Source organism: Mercenaria mercenaria, chromosome 18 (genome assembly GCF_021730395.1).
Source record: "Mercenaria mercenaria strain notata chromosome 18, MADL_Memer_1, whole genome shotgun sequence".
In the NCBI taxonomy this organism is placed as follows: Eukaryota; Metazoa; Mollusca; class Bivalvia; order Venerida; family Veneridae; genus Mercenaria; species Mercenaria mercenaria.
Genome location: NC_069378.1, coordinates 59258468 through 59277962, shown reverse-complemented (window position 1 = coordinate 59277962; position 19495 = coordinate 59258468). Strand labels below are relative to the sequence as shown.

Below are 19495 nucleotides of genomic sequence, written 5' to 3'. Positions count from 1 at the left end.
TTTTTCATGGCAAAGCTCTAATTCAGAGTCAAGCACTGAGAAAAGTCGAGTGCGCTGTCTTACGGACAGCTCTTGTTATTTTATGTATAGTATGTACATTTTGGTAGTATAATACAATTTCAAGAATCAAATTACAAACATTAAAACGAAACAGATATTACATTGCGAGAACGAAAACGCTTTATACGAGTGTTAATCACCCAGGAAAAGAACTGGTCAGTGGCTCCGACTCTGGACTTTTGCGCCTCTTCCAAGGCTTTGGTTCCTCCCCCTAGCCAAAATTGAGCATAGAGGGGTAAAACCCGCCGTTTAAACACATAAATTATTCAGATTTTAACGTACCATTATAGGCAGAATTGGTACAATATATGTTTACTCTTATTTGTGTAAATTAGGGCGGAATATATGGGTAAATCTCTAAACTTTTGGTTCGAACTTGCCCCATTTTCCAAATTTCAAAAGTTCTCATGTCAAGGAATGCATCTATCTTGCAAAATGGCCTGCATATATATAAAGGATAATCATTTCTGAGCGGAACTACATTGGCTATTTTTTGAAATAGGGCCTTACATTTACCTGAGAAAGGAAACAATCAACTCACCCTTCTTCTTTGTTAACATTCTGCATAAAGTTCCGGTCATTAGCGCCGCCTCGGAAGTATCATTGGCTCTTTTTTCAACTCATCGCTTCAAAGAGGACGAGCCAGTGTTTACTGGCCGTGGTTAACCTAACCAGTGTTCCTGGATTTTGTACCAGTACAAACCTGTTCTCCTCAAGTAACTGCCATTTTCCCCACATGAATTATCAGAGGTGGAGGACTTATGATTTCAGACACAATGTCGTTTATCAAATAGTCACGGAGAACATATGCCCCGCCCGAGGATCGAACTCACGACCCCGCGATCCGTAAATCGCCGCTCTACCTACTGAGCTAAGCGGGCGGGCACTTTAATTTGGGGAACAGGTCATAGCCATAAATCAACACTACTCCCGCATTTAAGAGTGCGAGTCGCTTTTTACTATAGCTGGCCTCAATTTCTCTTGCTAAAATTTTGCATAATACTTTCCGTTAACTGTCTGTCAAAGGGAAACATAGTCTGTGACCAAAACACCACCATTATCATATGCCATACATGCCCGCTGTTTCAGATTTCCCTGTTTTTGTCGGAATTTTGCAGGCCTTGGTGACCCAGGAGATTGCGATTTCAATTCAGGTTCATAGCTTCGTAACCACGTCTCATCTGTTGCAACAATACGATTTAGGAACCTATCACCTTCGTCTTCATACTTCTTTAAATGTTTTTCTGCATTCGTCATTTGGTCCCTCATCACTTGAATCGGGACCCAGCTCGCGGAAACCCACCGCACTTTCAAATGCCTCATTAATATCGTATGAACTGATCCAAGAGCAATTCCAACACCCACAGCTAACTCCTCACATGTATAACGTCTATCTTCATCCATTTCTTTATTTTTTATGCCCCCGGCATCTACTGATGCGGGAGGCATATTGTGATTGTCCTGTCCGTCCGTCCGTTCGTTCGTCCGTTCGTCCGTCCGTCCGTACGAGGTTAACCAAATGAGACCGTTTCGTCTAGCATTAATGCCCCTTACTGTAATGACTTGATACTAATGCAGATGAAACCTGTGACCATTCCTCATCTTCAGACATCACCTGACTTTAGTTTGATCTTGACTTTGCCCTCATTTTGGACTAAGGTTGCTTTATATGGGCCATCTTTTGGTTAACCAAATGGGACCGTTTCGTCTAGCATCAATACCCCTTACAAGAATGAATTGATACTAATGCAGATGTAACCTGTGACCATTCTTCATCTTCAGACATCACCTGACCTCAGTTTGACCTTGACTTTTAACTTGACCTCGTTTTGGACTTAGGTTGCTTTGTGTCGACAAGGATGCCATCGGGGGCATCAAGCGTTTATTGAACGCAGCTTCTTGTTCAACATGAAACTTGTCTATAGGTTAGAGACCACCAATTCAAAAAAGTTCAGGGACCTTACTGGGAATGAGGTAAGTGTATACCTGGGAATAAGGTAACATCTGTGCGTTCTGATTGATCAGTCATGTAAACAAACCCATGAAGTGATTATTTTTTCAAAATTGATACTTTTTTACTGCATTTACAGTATTTTATTATACTCGTTTTATGTGTATTGAAAACAAGTTTTATCACACGAATTTCTCCCGCATGACAATGATGTAAACAGGGGGTCATCTCATCCACATGCAAATTACTTAAATAAAGTATCACTACTCATATCTTATATCATGTAGCAAAAACTATCACTATTTATATGTTTTTCGTCCGATATTTTGGTAGAACTAAGATAGTTCTTGAAAAACTTGTAATTAGATATACATGTTTCGATGTATGGAAGGCCGTACACGCCATAATGTTACAATGTAAGTCTATGGGAATCAATTGGTGGTCTCTACCCTGTAGCAAAACCTATCTGTAGCAAAATCTGTAGCAAAAACTATCACTATTCATATGTTTTTCGTCCGATATTTTGGTAGAACTAAGATAGTTCTTGAAAAACTTGTAATTAGATATTATACATGTTTCGATGTATGGAAGGCCGTACACGCCATAATGTTACAATGTAAGTCTATATTGGTGGTCTCTATCCTAAAATAGAGCTGAAACATGACTTTCGTCGGAAGCCATCACAAGTCATGTAAATGGTCACAAATCTGTTGTAAATGATGTAGAAAGACGTTTTCGTTAAAAAATAAGCGTGAAATTTGATTTGTTTTTAACCTTTTGCCTCTTTTTTAACAGGTGTGCCCATTTTTATCTGCGCTTTTGGGCCTAAAAGGATCAGTTTTATGTCTGTAATGTTAGAGAATGATCAAAATCATTAGGCCCTAGTTCTATTCTTTACGGAATGAATCGTATTGCAGCTTCCAAGTCAAATCCAATGCAGATAAGTGAAATTTTAACGAAAAATTGCAATCTGACGACGACAGGGACTGAGTCTGGGCATATAAAGCGACAGGGGCGTACCTCAGTAAACTGTCCATATTATTCATAAAACTGAACATTTCTTGATGAAACTTTGTAAGACATTTGGTATTGGATCATGTTTCACAATATCACTGTAAATTGGAAAATGTGATACGAAACATTCATCTATAGGTCAGAGACCACCAATTCAAAAAAAGTACAGGGAACTTACTGGGAATGAGGTACGTGTATACCTGGGAATAAGGTAACGTCTGTGCGTTCTGATTGGCCAGTCATGTAAACAAATCCAGGAAGTGATTATTTTTTTCAAAATTTATATTTTTTCACTGCATTTACAGTATTTTATTATACATTTTGACAAAATTTGCTACATTTTATGTGTATTGAAAACAAGTTTTATCAAACGAATTTCTCCCGCCATGGCAATGATGTAAACCGGGGGTCATCTCATCCACATGGAAATTACTTAAATAAAGAATCACTACTCATATGTTATTCGTCCGATATTTTGATAGAACTAAGATAATTCTTGAAAAACTTGTAATAAGACATACATGTTTCGATGTATGGAAGGCCGTACACGTCATAATGTTACAATGTAAGTCTATGGGAAAACAATTCGTGGTCTCTACCCTGTAGCAGAATTTCTTATCCACCTATAAACTGTATTAAATGACACTACAGATCCACCACAAGCTTCTGATAAATTTTCATGGATTTCCTTTCCTTTTTTCCCTATCAGAAACAGAAATTTTTACGTACGCGCGCCGTTCAGCTTGACTTACCGCGGCAATGACGTTAAAGCGACGTCTAAATGACGTCACAGCGTGATGACTCATATGACGCACATGCGCGTATTCTGCGTCAATTAAAAGCGTAATAGTTAATGGCCATGTGTGACATGTTTTATTACTTTGCGATATAAGATGAAAAAGATATAGGACCATTATCAGAGCTTATTTGATGACACTCGTATATGAAAGCCATTCTTAAGTCTTAACGTTGAAAGAATTTTTAAAACCGGACTAATGTTAAAAAAAGAGATGGCAGTTTAAAATCTAAGAAAATGGCTGATCATGGAGGCAGCCATTTTAGTGTGTCTATGACGTCATCAACACGTTGCAGAATTTTTTTTTCATAATTTCATAAGTTTCTTGATTGTAAGATGTAAAGCATGGTAATTTCTTTCACTATAGCTGGTAAAAATAGAGAAATTAATTTACAGAAAAAAATAAATACAGTTCAAATATGTATCTAGAAATTCTAACAGATCCGCCAGTTTCTTCCTTTTTTGTGCCAGGTCAAAGGGATATAAAATGGTCGTCATTTTGATCAAAGATTTTGATCAAAGAACGTTTTTTTTTTTTTTCATTTCTAAGCCGATTTTGAAATGCGTGAATGCCAAGCATATTCTTGTCTTGATCAATTTTAGTTGATCCGTATTATAATCTATTTCAAACTTGTCACAATGCATTATATAAATATTATCCTCTTTTTTCCTTTGTCTTCGAAGTTGACGTTAGGAACTGCCAAAAATATGAAATATTTTGAAATCAGTAACTAACGCTTGAGGCTAATTTTCATAGCTTCCTTGGTTCGTTCAACAAATTGTATTTAAATTTTTATAAAGAAAAAGTTTCATATTTACAAGTTCATATTTCATCTTTACGGAATTTCATTTCGTATTTACTGTTACCTTTCGAAAAATGATATATTATGTGTTAAAAAAATATTTTTTATATTATTAAAGGGCAAGGGAAGCCTGACAATAAGTTAATTTTATATGAAAGCCATTCTCAAATCTTAACGCTGAAAGAATTTTTAAAATCGGACCACTGTTGAAAAAGATATGGCAGTTTAAATACTTATACTTAAGAATATGCCTGATCATGATGGCAACCATTTTAGTGTGTTTATGACGTCATTTACACACTGCTGAATTCTTTATTTAGGAAATAACGTTTTAAATAAATGATTTCATAACTTTCTTGATTGTAAGATGTAAAGCATGGTAATTTCTTTTATTATAGTTGGAAAAAAAAATAGAGAAATTATTAGATTCAAAATTGTCGTCATTTTGATCAAAGATTAAAATGCTCATAACTTTCTCATTTTTAGCCGATTTTGAAAATCCTTTACTTTTTTTAAATGATTTAAGAATTTTAAGAAATCCTAGCAGACGGGGTGAGAAAACGAAGAACCTTGCTTTTCCCTTTAAGTAACAAATGAAATAGTACCTCCTAATTATGAAACAAATAAAATGTATTCTTTTATATCTAAATAAAAGTGTCGGATTTCCCTGTAAGGGTCTGCAGTATATCAACCACAATGTATTACAATTTTCCACAGGGTTCAGTCCACAATATGTTGGTTCACCATGCTGCTTGCATTTTATTGATATTTAACGTATGCAACAAACTTACCACAACTATGCAAATAAGACAAAAAGAAAAGTAAGATGTCCAAATATAGAACATACACAAAATCCGTGTTATTAAACAATTACCATTTGTTTAGAAATATAAGTCTTCTGAGCGTTAAGAATATTAGCAAATGAACAATGGTTAGTTTATTGACAAGTCATTATTATCTTCCACAATTACAATTTTGTTTCTCTTCTATTTCATTTTGTGCATTTCAGTCAGATAAAACTTCCATAATAAATCTTAAGCGCAAACCATTTGACAGCTTAAAGGATATATTGAGAACATCACACTAAAATTCCTCGAAATTCATCAATCGCACGCAACTTGCATGTAATTGCGTCTAACTACACTCAACAAAATTCCTAATCTGTCAGTTTATATCGTATTACTATTTTGTTAATAATGCATGTATTTACACGAAAATTTCACATACCGAAATTTGAATAGGTACTGCAGCTAATTATAGATTTATTTTTGACCGACGCACGGCCAAAGTAACCGCATTAGGCGTTTTAACCAATAAAGCATATTTCGCACATGCAGGGCATGTGCACAAATATGCACGTGTTAATGATAACTTTTGGCATTACTGACGAAAGTCCTACTAGAAAAACACAATTTATCGTGAAATTGACACAAGAGCAATGCACCCGGGCCGTTGGAACTATACCACAAAATTCAAAATCAGCCACTTCAATGAATTGTACTTTGGTTACATTTCGCCAAAAGAGCGCGGATGGTAGATAACCAACGACTAAAGGTTCTTGTAAACGGAAACAAGGTTAAAAATGGAAATAACCATTAAAGTAACAGCTACACATAAATTATACCAAAATTCTTTCGAAATTGCAAAAATGATTACATGATGTCGTAAATGTGTCCTGGCTAAAATTCCAACAGCTCGATCGCGTTGCTCTTGTGTCAATTTCACCATGATATGTGTTTTTTCTAGTAGGAATTTCGTCAGTAATGCCAAAAGTGTAAACGAGCACGTGCATGTTGGTGCACATGCCCTGTACGTGCAAAATATGCAATATTAGTCAGAACGCCTATTGCGGTTATTTTGGCCATGCGTCGCTAAAAATAAATTAATAATTAGCTACATTACCGATTCAAAAGTCGGCATTTGAAATTTCGCGTAAAGATATGCATTGTTAACAAAATGGTAATACAAATATAAACTGACCGATTAGGAATTTTGTTGAGCGTACTTGAAATCCCCGCTACATGTTATTTATACACAAGTTATATATTCCCTCTGATTTCTACTTAATGCTAGCGTTGCTGTGTACTCTAGTACCTAAGATATCTACAAAGCATAGAAAAAGTCCTTATCCGTATTGTTTCTGCTTTTCAAAACATGAATTGTTTGAGTCATGCTGCTGCTTATAATGGTATATAATTTATGGCAACAATGCATAGATACATGAGCAAACTTGAACAGATCCTTAAAGAATGTACTTGAGTGAACTTGTCAATAAGAAACTGGAAAAATATTAATTTATGAAATGGGTCTGTTGAAATTTCGTTATGTACATTTTTGTGTTATAACTGACTGCGTATACTTAACAAATCGAAAATATTTTGTTCGCTTTAGCGTTTTTCACTATTAATATCATTGCAAAGAAATCTCCGTAAAGCTTGTACTGATCTAAGATAAAAGGTAATAATGCTTGTTACATTAACATATGTGAATTTCAGGAGCAATTAATTAAAGTCTACCAGGTAGAGAATACGTTTTGGTGACAACTGTTCTCTTTTGTGTAACAAAATACGACCATTTTCTTGCAAGTTCTATTTCTCGTTTATTGTAGAAAGAAACTACTTCGGGCGCTTTTAATTTCAAATACGACATTTTTGGAGTAGATCTGAAAGATATAGCTGACACAAAAGAAGGGATCCATTGTTTGACGAACAGTTTTGTATACTTCATCTGTTTTTGTCACGTGATCATGGCTTTCTTGATTTACAAATAATATGCTGGTTTCAGCATTTTTTGTTGATAGATCAATCAAAAATAGATAAGGATAGTCTCGCCGGACGTAAACCAGAAATAGTTTTTATTCAATTGAGTACGATTTTCAGAAAGAATTTTCTTTTTAGCAGTATTTTTATTTCCTCCCCTCAATCCAGCCCAAGTCCAATTCCACAACCACCATCTCCCTCCAGAACCATATGATATACGGCCATATTGTGTTTTAGTCTATCTATCATAATGTTTACTCCTTCCTTAAAACTTATTTCTTGATTGATCTCTCTTAAACTCGCACAGATTACTCCCCGCTTCAAATCGTTGACATCGATATGTAGATCTGTACTGATTTGTGGCAACACTACCCAAAGCCTTAGTTAAGTTAACATCGTCGTCATTCTTGTAAATAGTCTCTTTTTCACCGTCTTGCTAGCCTAGTTGTAAAGCGCCAACTTTGAGTGCGGGAGGCCGTGTGTTCGATCCCCGACCGCGTCATACCAAAGACTGGTACATGCATCTTCATCGCTTGACACTCAGCATTAAGAGGATAGTTCTAGAATTGGTCAACCTCGTGTCAGTATAAGGCGATTGGGTTAGTTATCATGTCACGTGTCACTATAGAGCTTTAAGTAGACACCGTCGTTTATGTGACCAAAAATAATGTTGAAAACACGTTTAATCCGAACGCACATCCACACGCGCTCGCATACATTTATTTCATTGAATATTTATTTTCATTTAGAGACCAAGCAGGCAAGGTAACGTTTTACCTGCTTATCATGTACACAGTATATTTCAAATAGGTTTACGCTTTTGAAATTTTTTCAAACAAAACGAGAAAAATCTTTTCACAAAGGTCGACAATCGGATCGTGATAAAGCACACAACAGTGCACACATACCCTAGCATCTAAAGCGAGTATATATATCATGCTCGACAGTTTATTTATTCACGAATAACATGAAATATGTGTTGTATTTACTTTTGCTTATTTATGGTTTAAATATCCTTTTGGAATTAGATACGTGCTTATTGTAAATTACTTAGGTGTTTGATTGCCAAAGAAAACTACGTCCTAATACGGCTTTGTTATTGGGTTTGGAATGAATTATGACTGAAATTAAAATGTATTTTTCTGTCTATTTTACTTGTCCCTGCTAACATGCACATTTAGTTGACAATCAATGTAAAATGTTGTACTTTGCACAGATACTCGAGGAAATTCGAGAATAGTATCAGATTCGCAATGAAACTGTAAAAAGTGAGACTTTCTATCAACATCCTATTTGCAACTTGACATAATAATTTATTTCCAGTTGTTTTAAATGTGAAGTTCAGCTTATATGTTTATTATATGCATCAAATATTTCAAGAACTATATTTTATGAAAACTATATAAAATTATTGCCTTATTGATGACAATATACAAAGAAGGTGATTATTTCAAGAAGAGGCAGCCAAATTCGATTATTTTGTCGATGAAGTTTACAGATAAATCAGTTTTCTGGATCTTGATATCTTTGAAGTTAACAAAATTGCGTGACATAAATTATGTGGAAGTAGTAATATATTTTGCCATCTTACTATTATATAGCATTTCTTAAAAATTCAAGTGTATTGCCATTTCCACAAGACTGTACTTGTTATAATTTCAGCACATTGAAACCGATATATCATCGCGAACTGCAATTAATAAGCTGTCAAAATATAAGCAGTAAATGGGATGATTTGACAGCGTCACACAGTAAACACCTCTGTGTGTGCATGCGTGTGTACGTGCGTGCGTGTGTTGTGTTGTGTTGTGTGTGTGCGTGTGCGTGTGCGTGAAGTTTAAGAGGAAGGTTCAATAGTTTTCAATAAATCACAGGAACACATTTTTATCCAAAATAGCTGCTAGTAGGCCATCTTAAATCCCATCCAAAAAATAATATAGTTTAGTTTATTACATATTGCCGTCTATGTGCGTGTGAAGTATCAAGGTAGGTACAATCACAGGAACCCTAGCTGCGCCTGTACATACAGCTGTCGTGTTGACTACCCGCCGGGATTTGACCATTATTACTTAATATACATTTATACTTACCAAATAACATTTAAATGTTTCTTTAAAATATTCTGAATTTGTCGATGATATTAAAACAAACGACGCCGTTTTTAACCCAACGGAAGAGGATTAAGCCAGGCTTAGCAATGAAAACGACTAAATACGCAAGGACAGATTCCCGGCGTGTGCAAGCGTTATCGCTGTCAATTGTAAATTATTTCAAACATACGACAGGTAGTAAATACGACAGCGCTGTGTCAAGCCGCAGGGTACTTGTGGGTGCAATAGATTTTAAAAAAAAATGGGAGGATCATTTTGTTGTAGACGGACACGGAAGGACGGACAAGGGCAACCTATAATCCCCTCCTGTCTCATCTCATCGACATTTTGAAGTCGTCAGGTAACATTCTTCGCGTTACTTAAATAGGGAATCGACAGACGGTTAATTTCCTGCATGACATAGCAGGTAGCAGGGACCCTGTGTATACTTTTAGTTTCTTATTCAGTATTTTATGTTAATATATCTCTGTAAAACCAACACGGAATACTTGTATGTTTACCATTCTGAAGCATTCAATTTATTATAATAATTAGCTGGGATAGCGAGTCACAGACCTCTCCCCCAATGGATTAGTATATGCATAGCACGAGGGGTTCGACATTAAATTACATTATATACATTACGAGTGATCAATAGAGACAATCTGGTAGTATGTAATTTTTATTTTATTTTATTTACGCCCTTAAAGAACATAGATCGCCTACTGTAGTCGCAAAATGGAATACAGTGTCGGTCGCAAATACGAGATCTGATCATATATCAAAATTGGCAAGTCGGCATACAGTGAATGCCTTTTACCTACTAGATAAAAAGTAATTTCTTTCAAAAACGCAACGGATATGCAACATCTTATTTAAATAAATTTATGAAGTATGCATGCTTATTTCAGAAAATAACATGGACTACTGGATTGCAAATCAAATTGACGTATAATTCATCTGTTTCGTGACTTGGTCGAGTGAATTTTCACGCAATGAGTGTGATCAGTCAACATTTTGTCAGCATTCTGTAAACATTACTTGTCTGTTTCATCTATTATATCACCATATACACATATTCATAGCCTTATCGTTAAACGTAAATACACATACCGTGTAAAGCAAAATAATTAATTTTAAGAGGATTTCATTCCTCCGACCTGTCTGTTTTTTGTTTTGATCGGTCGCAACATGAAGAGGACAGTACAGTTGTTTATAGGGCGTGACTATGCATACCGAAGAGCATATATGGTCCGCCAAATATACTTTGCATAGACTGGTGACGACGAAATAAACACACAATATATTATACACATAAAGTAGTTCTTATTTTGAAAATATGCGCCGATTATTGCTTAACTGTTTATCCATATAAATATATTTCCTAATAGTATTAGTAACAATTATCAATTATATAATTGGTGTTGTAGAATTAATGAGCCTCTGTTTTGGCAAGATTGCGCATTGACAATTATATAGGATATACTGTAACATATTACCTATCCGCCGCTTGTGGGAAAACTATAACATTGTCCTCTGAACACCCCTTTCTTCTCCTAATACAGATAAATGCGAAAGTGGGACAGGTCAATAGATATATACTTTCTGTTGAATTCAGATGTAAACATAAAAATCATCCGCTACGACATATGCTTGCATACTGAAGTTATTGCAACAGATAATACATAGAGAAAAAAGAAGGCACATTTCTACTAGTCGCCTGTGTTCTTTTATTTATTGAAAAGAAATTGATAAATATAACTTTTGATAGAATCGTCTTGTACATGATATGCATTACGGTAGAAAATTATTATAGTGTTTTATGAATAACTCGATACACTACAGACAAGAGTTAAAAGTCTGGCGTAACGTTCTGCTGTATCAGGGATGGGAGTGGGAGAAAATCGGATACAGACACATAATTTCAATCTAGATTTTCACAAATATTTCATTGTCAGGAAAGATAAAAAATGGAAACCATAAATGGTATTAAGTCTTCCTTTACTTATGCCCATTCTATATCAATAAAAAGAAGGTGCTAGTTTGATTGAAAAATAAATCTATGTTCTCCTTGAAGTGCGGCCAATGTGTTTGTGCATTTAATGAAAAAAAATATTAATGGACAGTTCAGTTACCACAATTAGACCAGAGACTAGTCCTAAACGAACACTATGACTTTGGTCGATTAAAGATCTGTTTTAACGAGCTCTGTCTGACGATTTAGTCTCTAAAGTCCGTTTCGTGAACTAACTTTAGGCTTATTAAAGGGAATTCGAACATAATATTACTGACTTTTAACTTAAGCAAGCTTTCGATATTTCTGATACGGATAAATATTTATTAAAAATACCTTTACAGACTGTAGCGTTGTCTTAGTTCAAAAAGGCGAAGTTTCTCGCTGTAATTGTTATTCAACATTATTTGTAAACCTATCAATTAACATTCCTTATACGTGAGTGCCATTTAATTTGAATAATGTTGTCGGACACTGTTAACAGAACTAACTGATTTCTCATTTATTAATTTATTAACTACAGATAAGCGAATCTCCCGTCAAATAACCAACAATTTTAACACAACATTCTTGTTAAAAATTACCCATACCTTGTTGCGAAGTATAGAAAGTTGAAAACGTCCCTTCATTGCACCTTACATGAAGCAGTAGAATGTTTAAGAACGTCCGTGCGAGTGATCGCAAATTAGGGAGTTTTAGACTACATCGAGAAAATGTTCTCTTGATCGATATGAGTATCATGTTTGGTGTAAGTAAAAGTAAATTAAGGTGAAACACCAAATTATACACGCCATGCCTAATGTTAAAGAATACTTTTAATATTTGAAACAAAGGACGGGGATTGAAATAGCCAGTCTAGGTTCCAGCAGTAAAAGGCCAAGGAAATCTCAGAATTCAAACTAGATTTGCATGCATTTCCCTCTATCATATGATTATATATAGCAAGTAATATAAATAACGGATATATTAAGGTTAAGGGTAACAGTCGTGAAACAGCAAATCTAATTAAGAGGGCGTAACCGCTATTCAGACATGACTAAAGCTTGTTGTTTTATGAGATGCTTTATTGCACACAAAGATACCCACACAAAGATAAAAAGTAGTGTATAAAGTACATTTAACATATATCATAACACCTTTATTTGGATAATCAAATTATTATTGACAATAGCCATATAAACAAAACCAATGGCTGTTTCATAATTGAAGGAATGACCATAAGAAAATCAAGAAATCTTTGAAAAGTGTAAATCAATATATAAGATATAAACTCATGCATTAACGTTAACAAGCAATTGTGTCTAGTTTCATCTACGAATGTAAAATTGTGTCCTTTGTAAATAAAACGAAAGCAAAATCTCATGACTTGCCCCCACAGAACCTGGATTTTAGTAAGGTCGTCCCTTTTAAATTGCTTGTAAACTTCTTACATTTAATATCTAAGTTTAAGTTTTAATCAACAGTAAGTAGCAAAATAATGTTTTTGAATTAAATGGAGTATCATTTTAAAAGAAATATTAAGGAAAACATATATGCTAGAAATAGTTTTAACTGTACAAAAGAAGCTCACTTTAACTATGAAACGACTTCAGCATCGATACGCTGGTATCTCATTAATGAAATCGTTTCTTGAATATATAAATTTGAGAAACAACCACAAACAACACCTAATACTAAAGGGAGTAGACCTAACCACAGGGCATTAATTTTTGCATACTTTAGTTATTGACGTGGACACGTGTTAAGCACTATAGAGCTGTTTTAGTTAAATACTTAATTTTATCTTAGGACAATGTCACCATTATATAAAGAACTTTCGGATTGTTTATTTTTTTATTTTAGAAGGCAATAATATGTGATTACATATATGTGCATTTACTGATTTTTGACATTTACCGCTCTTTTTGCCTTTAGTACAAATAGGGTAAGCGGTCATATAAAGTGTGCGTTAAATGTCCCGTGTCGAAAGGTCCTCTCACCTGGAGTACTGATATATAAACATCACGCAGTTCATTATGCTTTTACATTAAGCAAACTGTATCAAACTTTAAAACTATTGAATATATTTCTACGGTTAAATCAAGGTAACCGTTTAAACTATCTAGTTGTTGGTAATCTTGAATCAAGTATTTACGATATCATTTTGTCACTTTTGTAATGTTCTCTTTTCTTTGACAGTTTCAACGAAAAGGTACCCAATATTTATTTATTTATTTATTTATTATCTACTTGTGGTCTACCTAAAGTATTTCAGGAAGATTTAATTCAGAGCGACAACAAGAGCTGTGAGGATGGTCAACAGGCTGAAGACAAGAGCCGTTGCACTGTTGCAGCTCGCAGAAACTGATACAGTAACGGTTGCACTTGCAGTCAAGGAGGTATCACTGACTTGCACTATCAGGTCGTAGCTTGCAGTTCTTGCCATGGCAAGTGCATTTGCTGTAACAATCTTATCTGAAGAAATAGCAAAGTCGGTGCCTGTGTTCCCACCTGAAGAGTACCAAAATAATGCTAGATCATTCAGTCGTTACACACGCAAAGTATAAATTCAAACCACGAGCTTGCGTTGTACATCAATCGACCCGTATAGTATATACAAATAACATTTCCGTTATCTGACTATCTATTTCACGGTCTAAATACCTCGAATTTCAGCTTACCTGTAATGGAGTAAGTAAGTGTGTCTCCGGAGTTCCCATCGGTTGCAGATAGAGTGTAGACTGTCGTACCTAAAATTTGTAAAAAGTAACATTTGTACAAACTTTGTTTATAAGATAGGAAATAAAAATTTGCTTTAAGAAAAATGCCATACGAATCATACACAAATGATCAGTGTCTAGGTCTATTCTTTTGATTCAAATCATTAAAGAATTAGGAAAGGATTGTCGTATGTTGATGATTCGCCCATGTTAATAATTATGTTAGGTTATAAATAGCACCATAGTGTTGCAGCATAAAAACATTGCATGATTATTTAAATTCTATTAAACAAGATGCCTCGAATCTTATCGCTGAAGAAATAGGGACATAAAATGTTTTTCACATTTCATTACCTCTCATCAATAGACTAAATCAAATCAAGACTGCTATTATTTTGATTGGCTGCCTTCATTTCCTTATAGATTGTTTTCAAATCATCACTTATTTACTTATAATTTGTAAAGTGGAAAAATACACAAGTCGACAGAAAAGGCATTCTAGAGGTGACAATATTCTGCACGATAATTTTTATTAGTCTAAGGTCAGACTGGTGTTCCTTAACATTCATTCATATAGATTACTTTAAGAAGATTTAAATGTTAATATTGGAGAAAAATGGTACTTGTGACATTACTGAAGGTACATGTAGAAATAGATATTTCAATACATGTTGCGCGGAAACTAGCTTTAAACTAATAAATAGGTGTATAGTTCGAAAATGCAATATTTAAGCGTTATACTATACGGTTATTGCAATCAAGATAATGAAAATGTGCGTAGAATTATACATGTTATACAGGTGCGTGTGTATGCATTATCTACATTCTATCATAGATATACATATGTATCTTCATTCGTATTATGGATGTAAAGATAAAAAACTACTTTAAATTACACACCGTGTATGGAAAATATGATGTATTTACAACTTTTCGTTTGTTAATAAAGTTCTCAATAATTTCGACAAATATCAACATGCTAGTAGGTATTAATATAATATGCAGAAAATACTTATTTCTGAATTTTCATTTTATACTAGGAAACAATATAGAATAAGTATCGTAGAAACCTGGTAATTTATTTCATTTCGCATCAACAAATGTATGACCAAAGGTCGATTAACAACGGACTAAAATGTTTCAACATTTTATCATGTACTTAAAGTCTACCAACCTGCTACAGATCCGTCAGTCGCGCAAGTACTGAAGGTAGATGAACTAAACGTTGGAGCATCATTGACGTGTACAGTAAGTGTCGCTGTTGCAGAAGTTGAATCGTCGACACCTCTACAAAAATAACAATTTATGCAATGGAGAACTTACATAATTATATGATACGGGGCATTCCATGAGCAAACCTGTATTAGTGACGTTACATAATTGTTGCATAATAGATGAACTGGAAAATCATCGTTTTTCAGGTGTTCACGCAGAAACTAGCTACTTGTATATTATAATTTTGTTTATATCTAGGACAAAGCAAATTCTAAGATGTTTAACAAGTATAAATTATTTCTATGGTGAACAAGTATAAATTATTTCTATGGTGATGACAACCTAAACATCCATGCACCATTGCATATTAATGTTTCCAAGCCAAACAACCCTGGATAAAAACAAAAAATACACGGAAAAATTATCTTACAGTGAAATGTCTTCAAACAGTTTCCAAATATTTAATCGGTAATGTCATATTAGTAAATTATATACATTATTCTTCCCGTATATGAAATAAACATGACATGCACTACGACGCAAAACTGCTGTTGATATCATATCTAAAACGTGTTTGGTTATTGACCTAAAAGTATTGTGACTTTAAAACAGGCAAAACATTTTCTTCAAATTTCAGGTTTGGAAGATAAACGAATGTTCTTTGCGAATGTATTAGTTATCGCAACATTTTGTCATGATTAATACAGTTTTCTGCCATGGTCCATATATTTTCTTACCATTTCGAGCGTATATGCTTGATAATATGCTACTTCATTACAACTTTTGATGCCAGTTTTGATGGTTTCGAATAAAAATAATCAATTGAAAATAGAAAAAAGTGGAAAAACCACAGGTCGCCCAACACGACACATAAGTAAAGCACAACAAATGTTGTACTGAGCGTTCCGAAGAGATCGGAATATAACAAGCATCATAACAAGTCTGTTATCAACTTTTGTCAAATTGTTGGTATTACTTAAACAAACATGAATGGTAAGATAAGAATTATAGGAAACTTTTGACAAAGTCAGCGCATGCAAACAGAAGCTGTGTCAAGAAAATATACTGGTAGATGATTTACAATCATACAAATTAACAGCATACGCGGGGCGTCTTTTAACGGTCGGCATACGGTACAGGCTATTTTTGTAAAGGTTAAATAAATAAAACTATATTGTTAATGTAATAAATGTTACAGTAGCAAAATCATTTTCACGGTTAAAGTTTAGACTAGAGCGAAAAGCTATTATCCTTCTAGTTATATATCTACTTACTTAATGCTTAATGTGTAGGTTGGGGTTGTTTCGAAGTCGAGGGTAGCAGAGGCAACTGTCAATGCTCCGCCAACTGCCAATGTAAATGGAGTGCCTGTAGTCAGTAGTGTAATTGCTCCCAGATTATCATCGGAAGTGGCGGCTATAGTTTCAACTGCGTCTCCAACAGCTGCGTTTTCGTCTACGTTTGCAGTACCGTCTCCACCCGATGGGGTACTCCAGGTTATTGTAGCATCTTATGAATATATAACAAGATTCATTGTAAATGGTTTTTCCTACACTCATGCAAACGTCAGGTCAACTTTTTAAGTCACTTTTTATACAGAAAATATATGTTTATGTAACGTGTGCTTTGACCAAGTTTGTTTTAAAGATTGGGTCTGAAGTTATTTATTAAACAAGCTATAACATTAATTGATATAATATGATATTGCGACATGTAATAATTTACTAAAATAATGCAGTTTGTTCCAGTTGCCGACATTTTAGCGGTTCATGTATTGTCAATTCCCTCGGTGAAAAGCTGCTTGCAATAAATGGTATTTCTCTTTATTATTATTATTATTATTATTATTATTACTACTATTATTATTATTATCATTATTTTTATCATCGTCATCATTATATCACATTTAGCACTCTTTTTACAGAACAGATTTCAAAAGTACAAAACAATTAGAATTCACGAGAAACAAAAACATTGCCTCTTTAAATTAACAAATCATGATTATAAAGTTATACATACATAACCAAACAAGACAGACATATAGATCTACACATATTGTAACGTAAATAGATTTAAGGATGAAATACTGTTCTACGCTTTCATAATGAATAGATGTACTGGTCAGTTTGCGAAATGATGAAGAAAGAAACGGGATTTTGGTAGACTTTTGAAAGCATCGCTACTCTTGATGGGAAGGGAGTTCAAAAACTTGCAGGCTCCAATTGCCATACATCACGGTTTTAGTCTTTGGTACAGTTTGCTTTTCTTCCCACTGACAGATGTAAAATATTTATTCTTTATGAAAAGGCAAAACATTTGTATCGTAGTTTAACATATATAGCAAAAGCAATCTTAACAATGAAAATTCAGCAACAAAAATCATATCGTTACAGTCTAGTAATAGTACAAAACATTCAGGTGAAGTATTAAAATCATACACCGTCTATACTGACGGACTTTAATGCGGTCCATTTAATCGAAACAAGCATTAAATGTGTGGAAATTTAATTATACTTGATAAAATGCACATTGATACATAACGTATGCTTCAGGGCGAAGCATCTGAAAGGGACAGTTTTTCGAGATATAATCCACCGCAGGCGTAACAAGTCTGAAATAATTGTGCTATTTTCAAAAGTTTTGTTATAATTAACAAAAATTGTGTGCCAGTAATATTCTCCATCATATGCTGTCTGTACCAACATCTTTTTAAAGCATAAAAGTACACCTAGGTTTTAGCAACAAATATACCAAATAAATTCTAACATAAATAGAACTTTGATCCGTTTGAAACACAATGTTTACGTAAAATCCTAAAATGAGCTTTTGCTTCTGAATTTTTGGGGTTCGCCATATACCATGATGTATTTGGTTCATGAAACGTATTCCCTCTTATCCCATAATTTGCTATACCTGTGTTCACATAACCATTTTTTTTTTACACAGAACAAAGAGGGGCAAAAATCAGCTCATTTGAAAATTTTTCTTTAACCAAACATCCGGTATAACCATGTTCGTTACGAGTACAATTTACTATTTTATCCTATGTCGAAAACATCTGTTTTACCATTTGGATGTAATATACCTATATGCTGAAAATATATGAAAAATTTCCGGACATAACTTTACATTGCTAATAAAACATAAAAACTACATGTTTGACGATACGGGGGTGGAATTACGCCGTAATACATCTGTGTAGTTTTGGCGTAATGTAAAAGACGTTGGTCGATATGGCTGCTGATAATAGGTAAAGAAAAAGCTAATATGTTGTTATAAAACTCTTGCATTGATGTCTTCTAATACTGCATTTATTAAACTCGTTGAATAAAATGCTAAAGAGCAGAGCAGATAATCGTTAATATATTCAGTTTGAAAAAAAAGAACGCTCAAGTAAGATCATCTTTTTATATCTAAAATCACTAACCTGTAGCATAAAACGCCGCAAGATATAAAAGAAGACTGATTAATGTCCTTGCAGTAACCGCCATGATGAGTAAAAGATATGTCAGCTCCTTTAGTTGAAATAAACTCCGGTTGTGCCGCTCCTTTATGTTTAGTCCTATTTATACTCTCTCTACCGGCAGTTTCCATGGCCAGTCTTAAAATAAATCCAAATAGTTGATACAACAGTGCTGTTGCTAGGTCTACCGGTGGTTGATATGGCACAAGATTCAACAAATACGGTTGCAATGAAAAGAAAACAAGTTAAATATAATCAATACGCTAATTAGCAAATGTTGTAAAAACAATATTCACTAGAATACCCAATGAAAACTAGACACGCAAGTCCAATCTGTTTAAATATATTATAGTACGCTGATAAAGGTGTGTTTAAGATATGTACCTGCGCATGCGCAGGGAAATAACAAATCACCAGTTACCCTACCTTAACATCAAAGACCATGCAAGTTACACTTGTAAGTAATGGCAATAATGTTCAGTTGGAAAATAATTATTGCTAGAAAAGGTAATTCTTTACCTATAGAGAAGTGTAAAGGTATTATTAAACTATCACTGTTGTGGCAGCCAGTGTCAAGTTAATTTTGAATTCGCAAACATTTTGGTCCAGTACATAGCAAGACAAAAAAAGA

At 34.2% G+C, this 19495-nt stretch overlaps 1 protein-coding gene across 1 annotated transcript; it reads right to left on the bottom strand.

Moving 5' to 3' along the window:
• Nucleotides 1-13308: 13308 nt before the first annotated feature.
• LOC123538969 (protocadherin Fat 4-like) lies at nucleotides 13309-18892 on the bottom strand. The gene is made up of 5 exons (XM_045323410.2): nucleotides 18829-18892; nucleotides 16676-16910; nucleotides 15361-15473; nucleotides 14148-14216; nucleotides 13309-13977 (listed from the first exon to the last, which is right to left on the bottom strand). The coding sequence occupies exons 1-5, from the start codon at nucleotides 18890-18892 to the stop codon at nucleotides 13748-13750; spliced, it is 711 nt and encodes a 236-aa protein (XP_045179345.2). The 3' UTR covers nucleotides 13309-13747.
• Between the last annotated feature and the right edge of the window lie 603 nt (nucleotides 18893-19495).

Excerpts from the sequence above, each read along its gene's own strand:
- LOC123538969 (XM_045323410.2), bottom strand. The coding sequence starts at position 18,892 with ATGGCGGTTACTGCAAGGACATTAATCAGTCTTCTTTTATATCTTGCG. Across the intron at positions 15,474-16,675 it reads ACCTACACATTAAGCATTAA|AGGTGTCGACGATTCAACTT; the intron begins GTAAGTAGATAT and ends TTATTTTTGTAG. Across the intron at positions 14,217-15,360 it reads GACTGACGGATCTGTAGCAG|GTACGACAGTCTACACTCTA; the intron begins GTTGGTAGACTT and ends TACAAATTTTAG.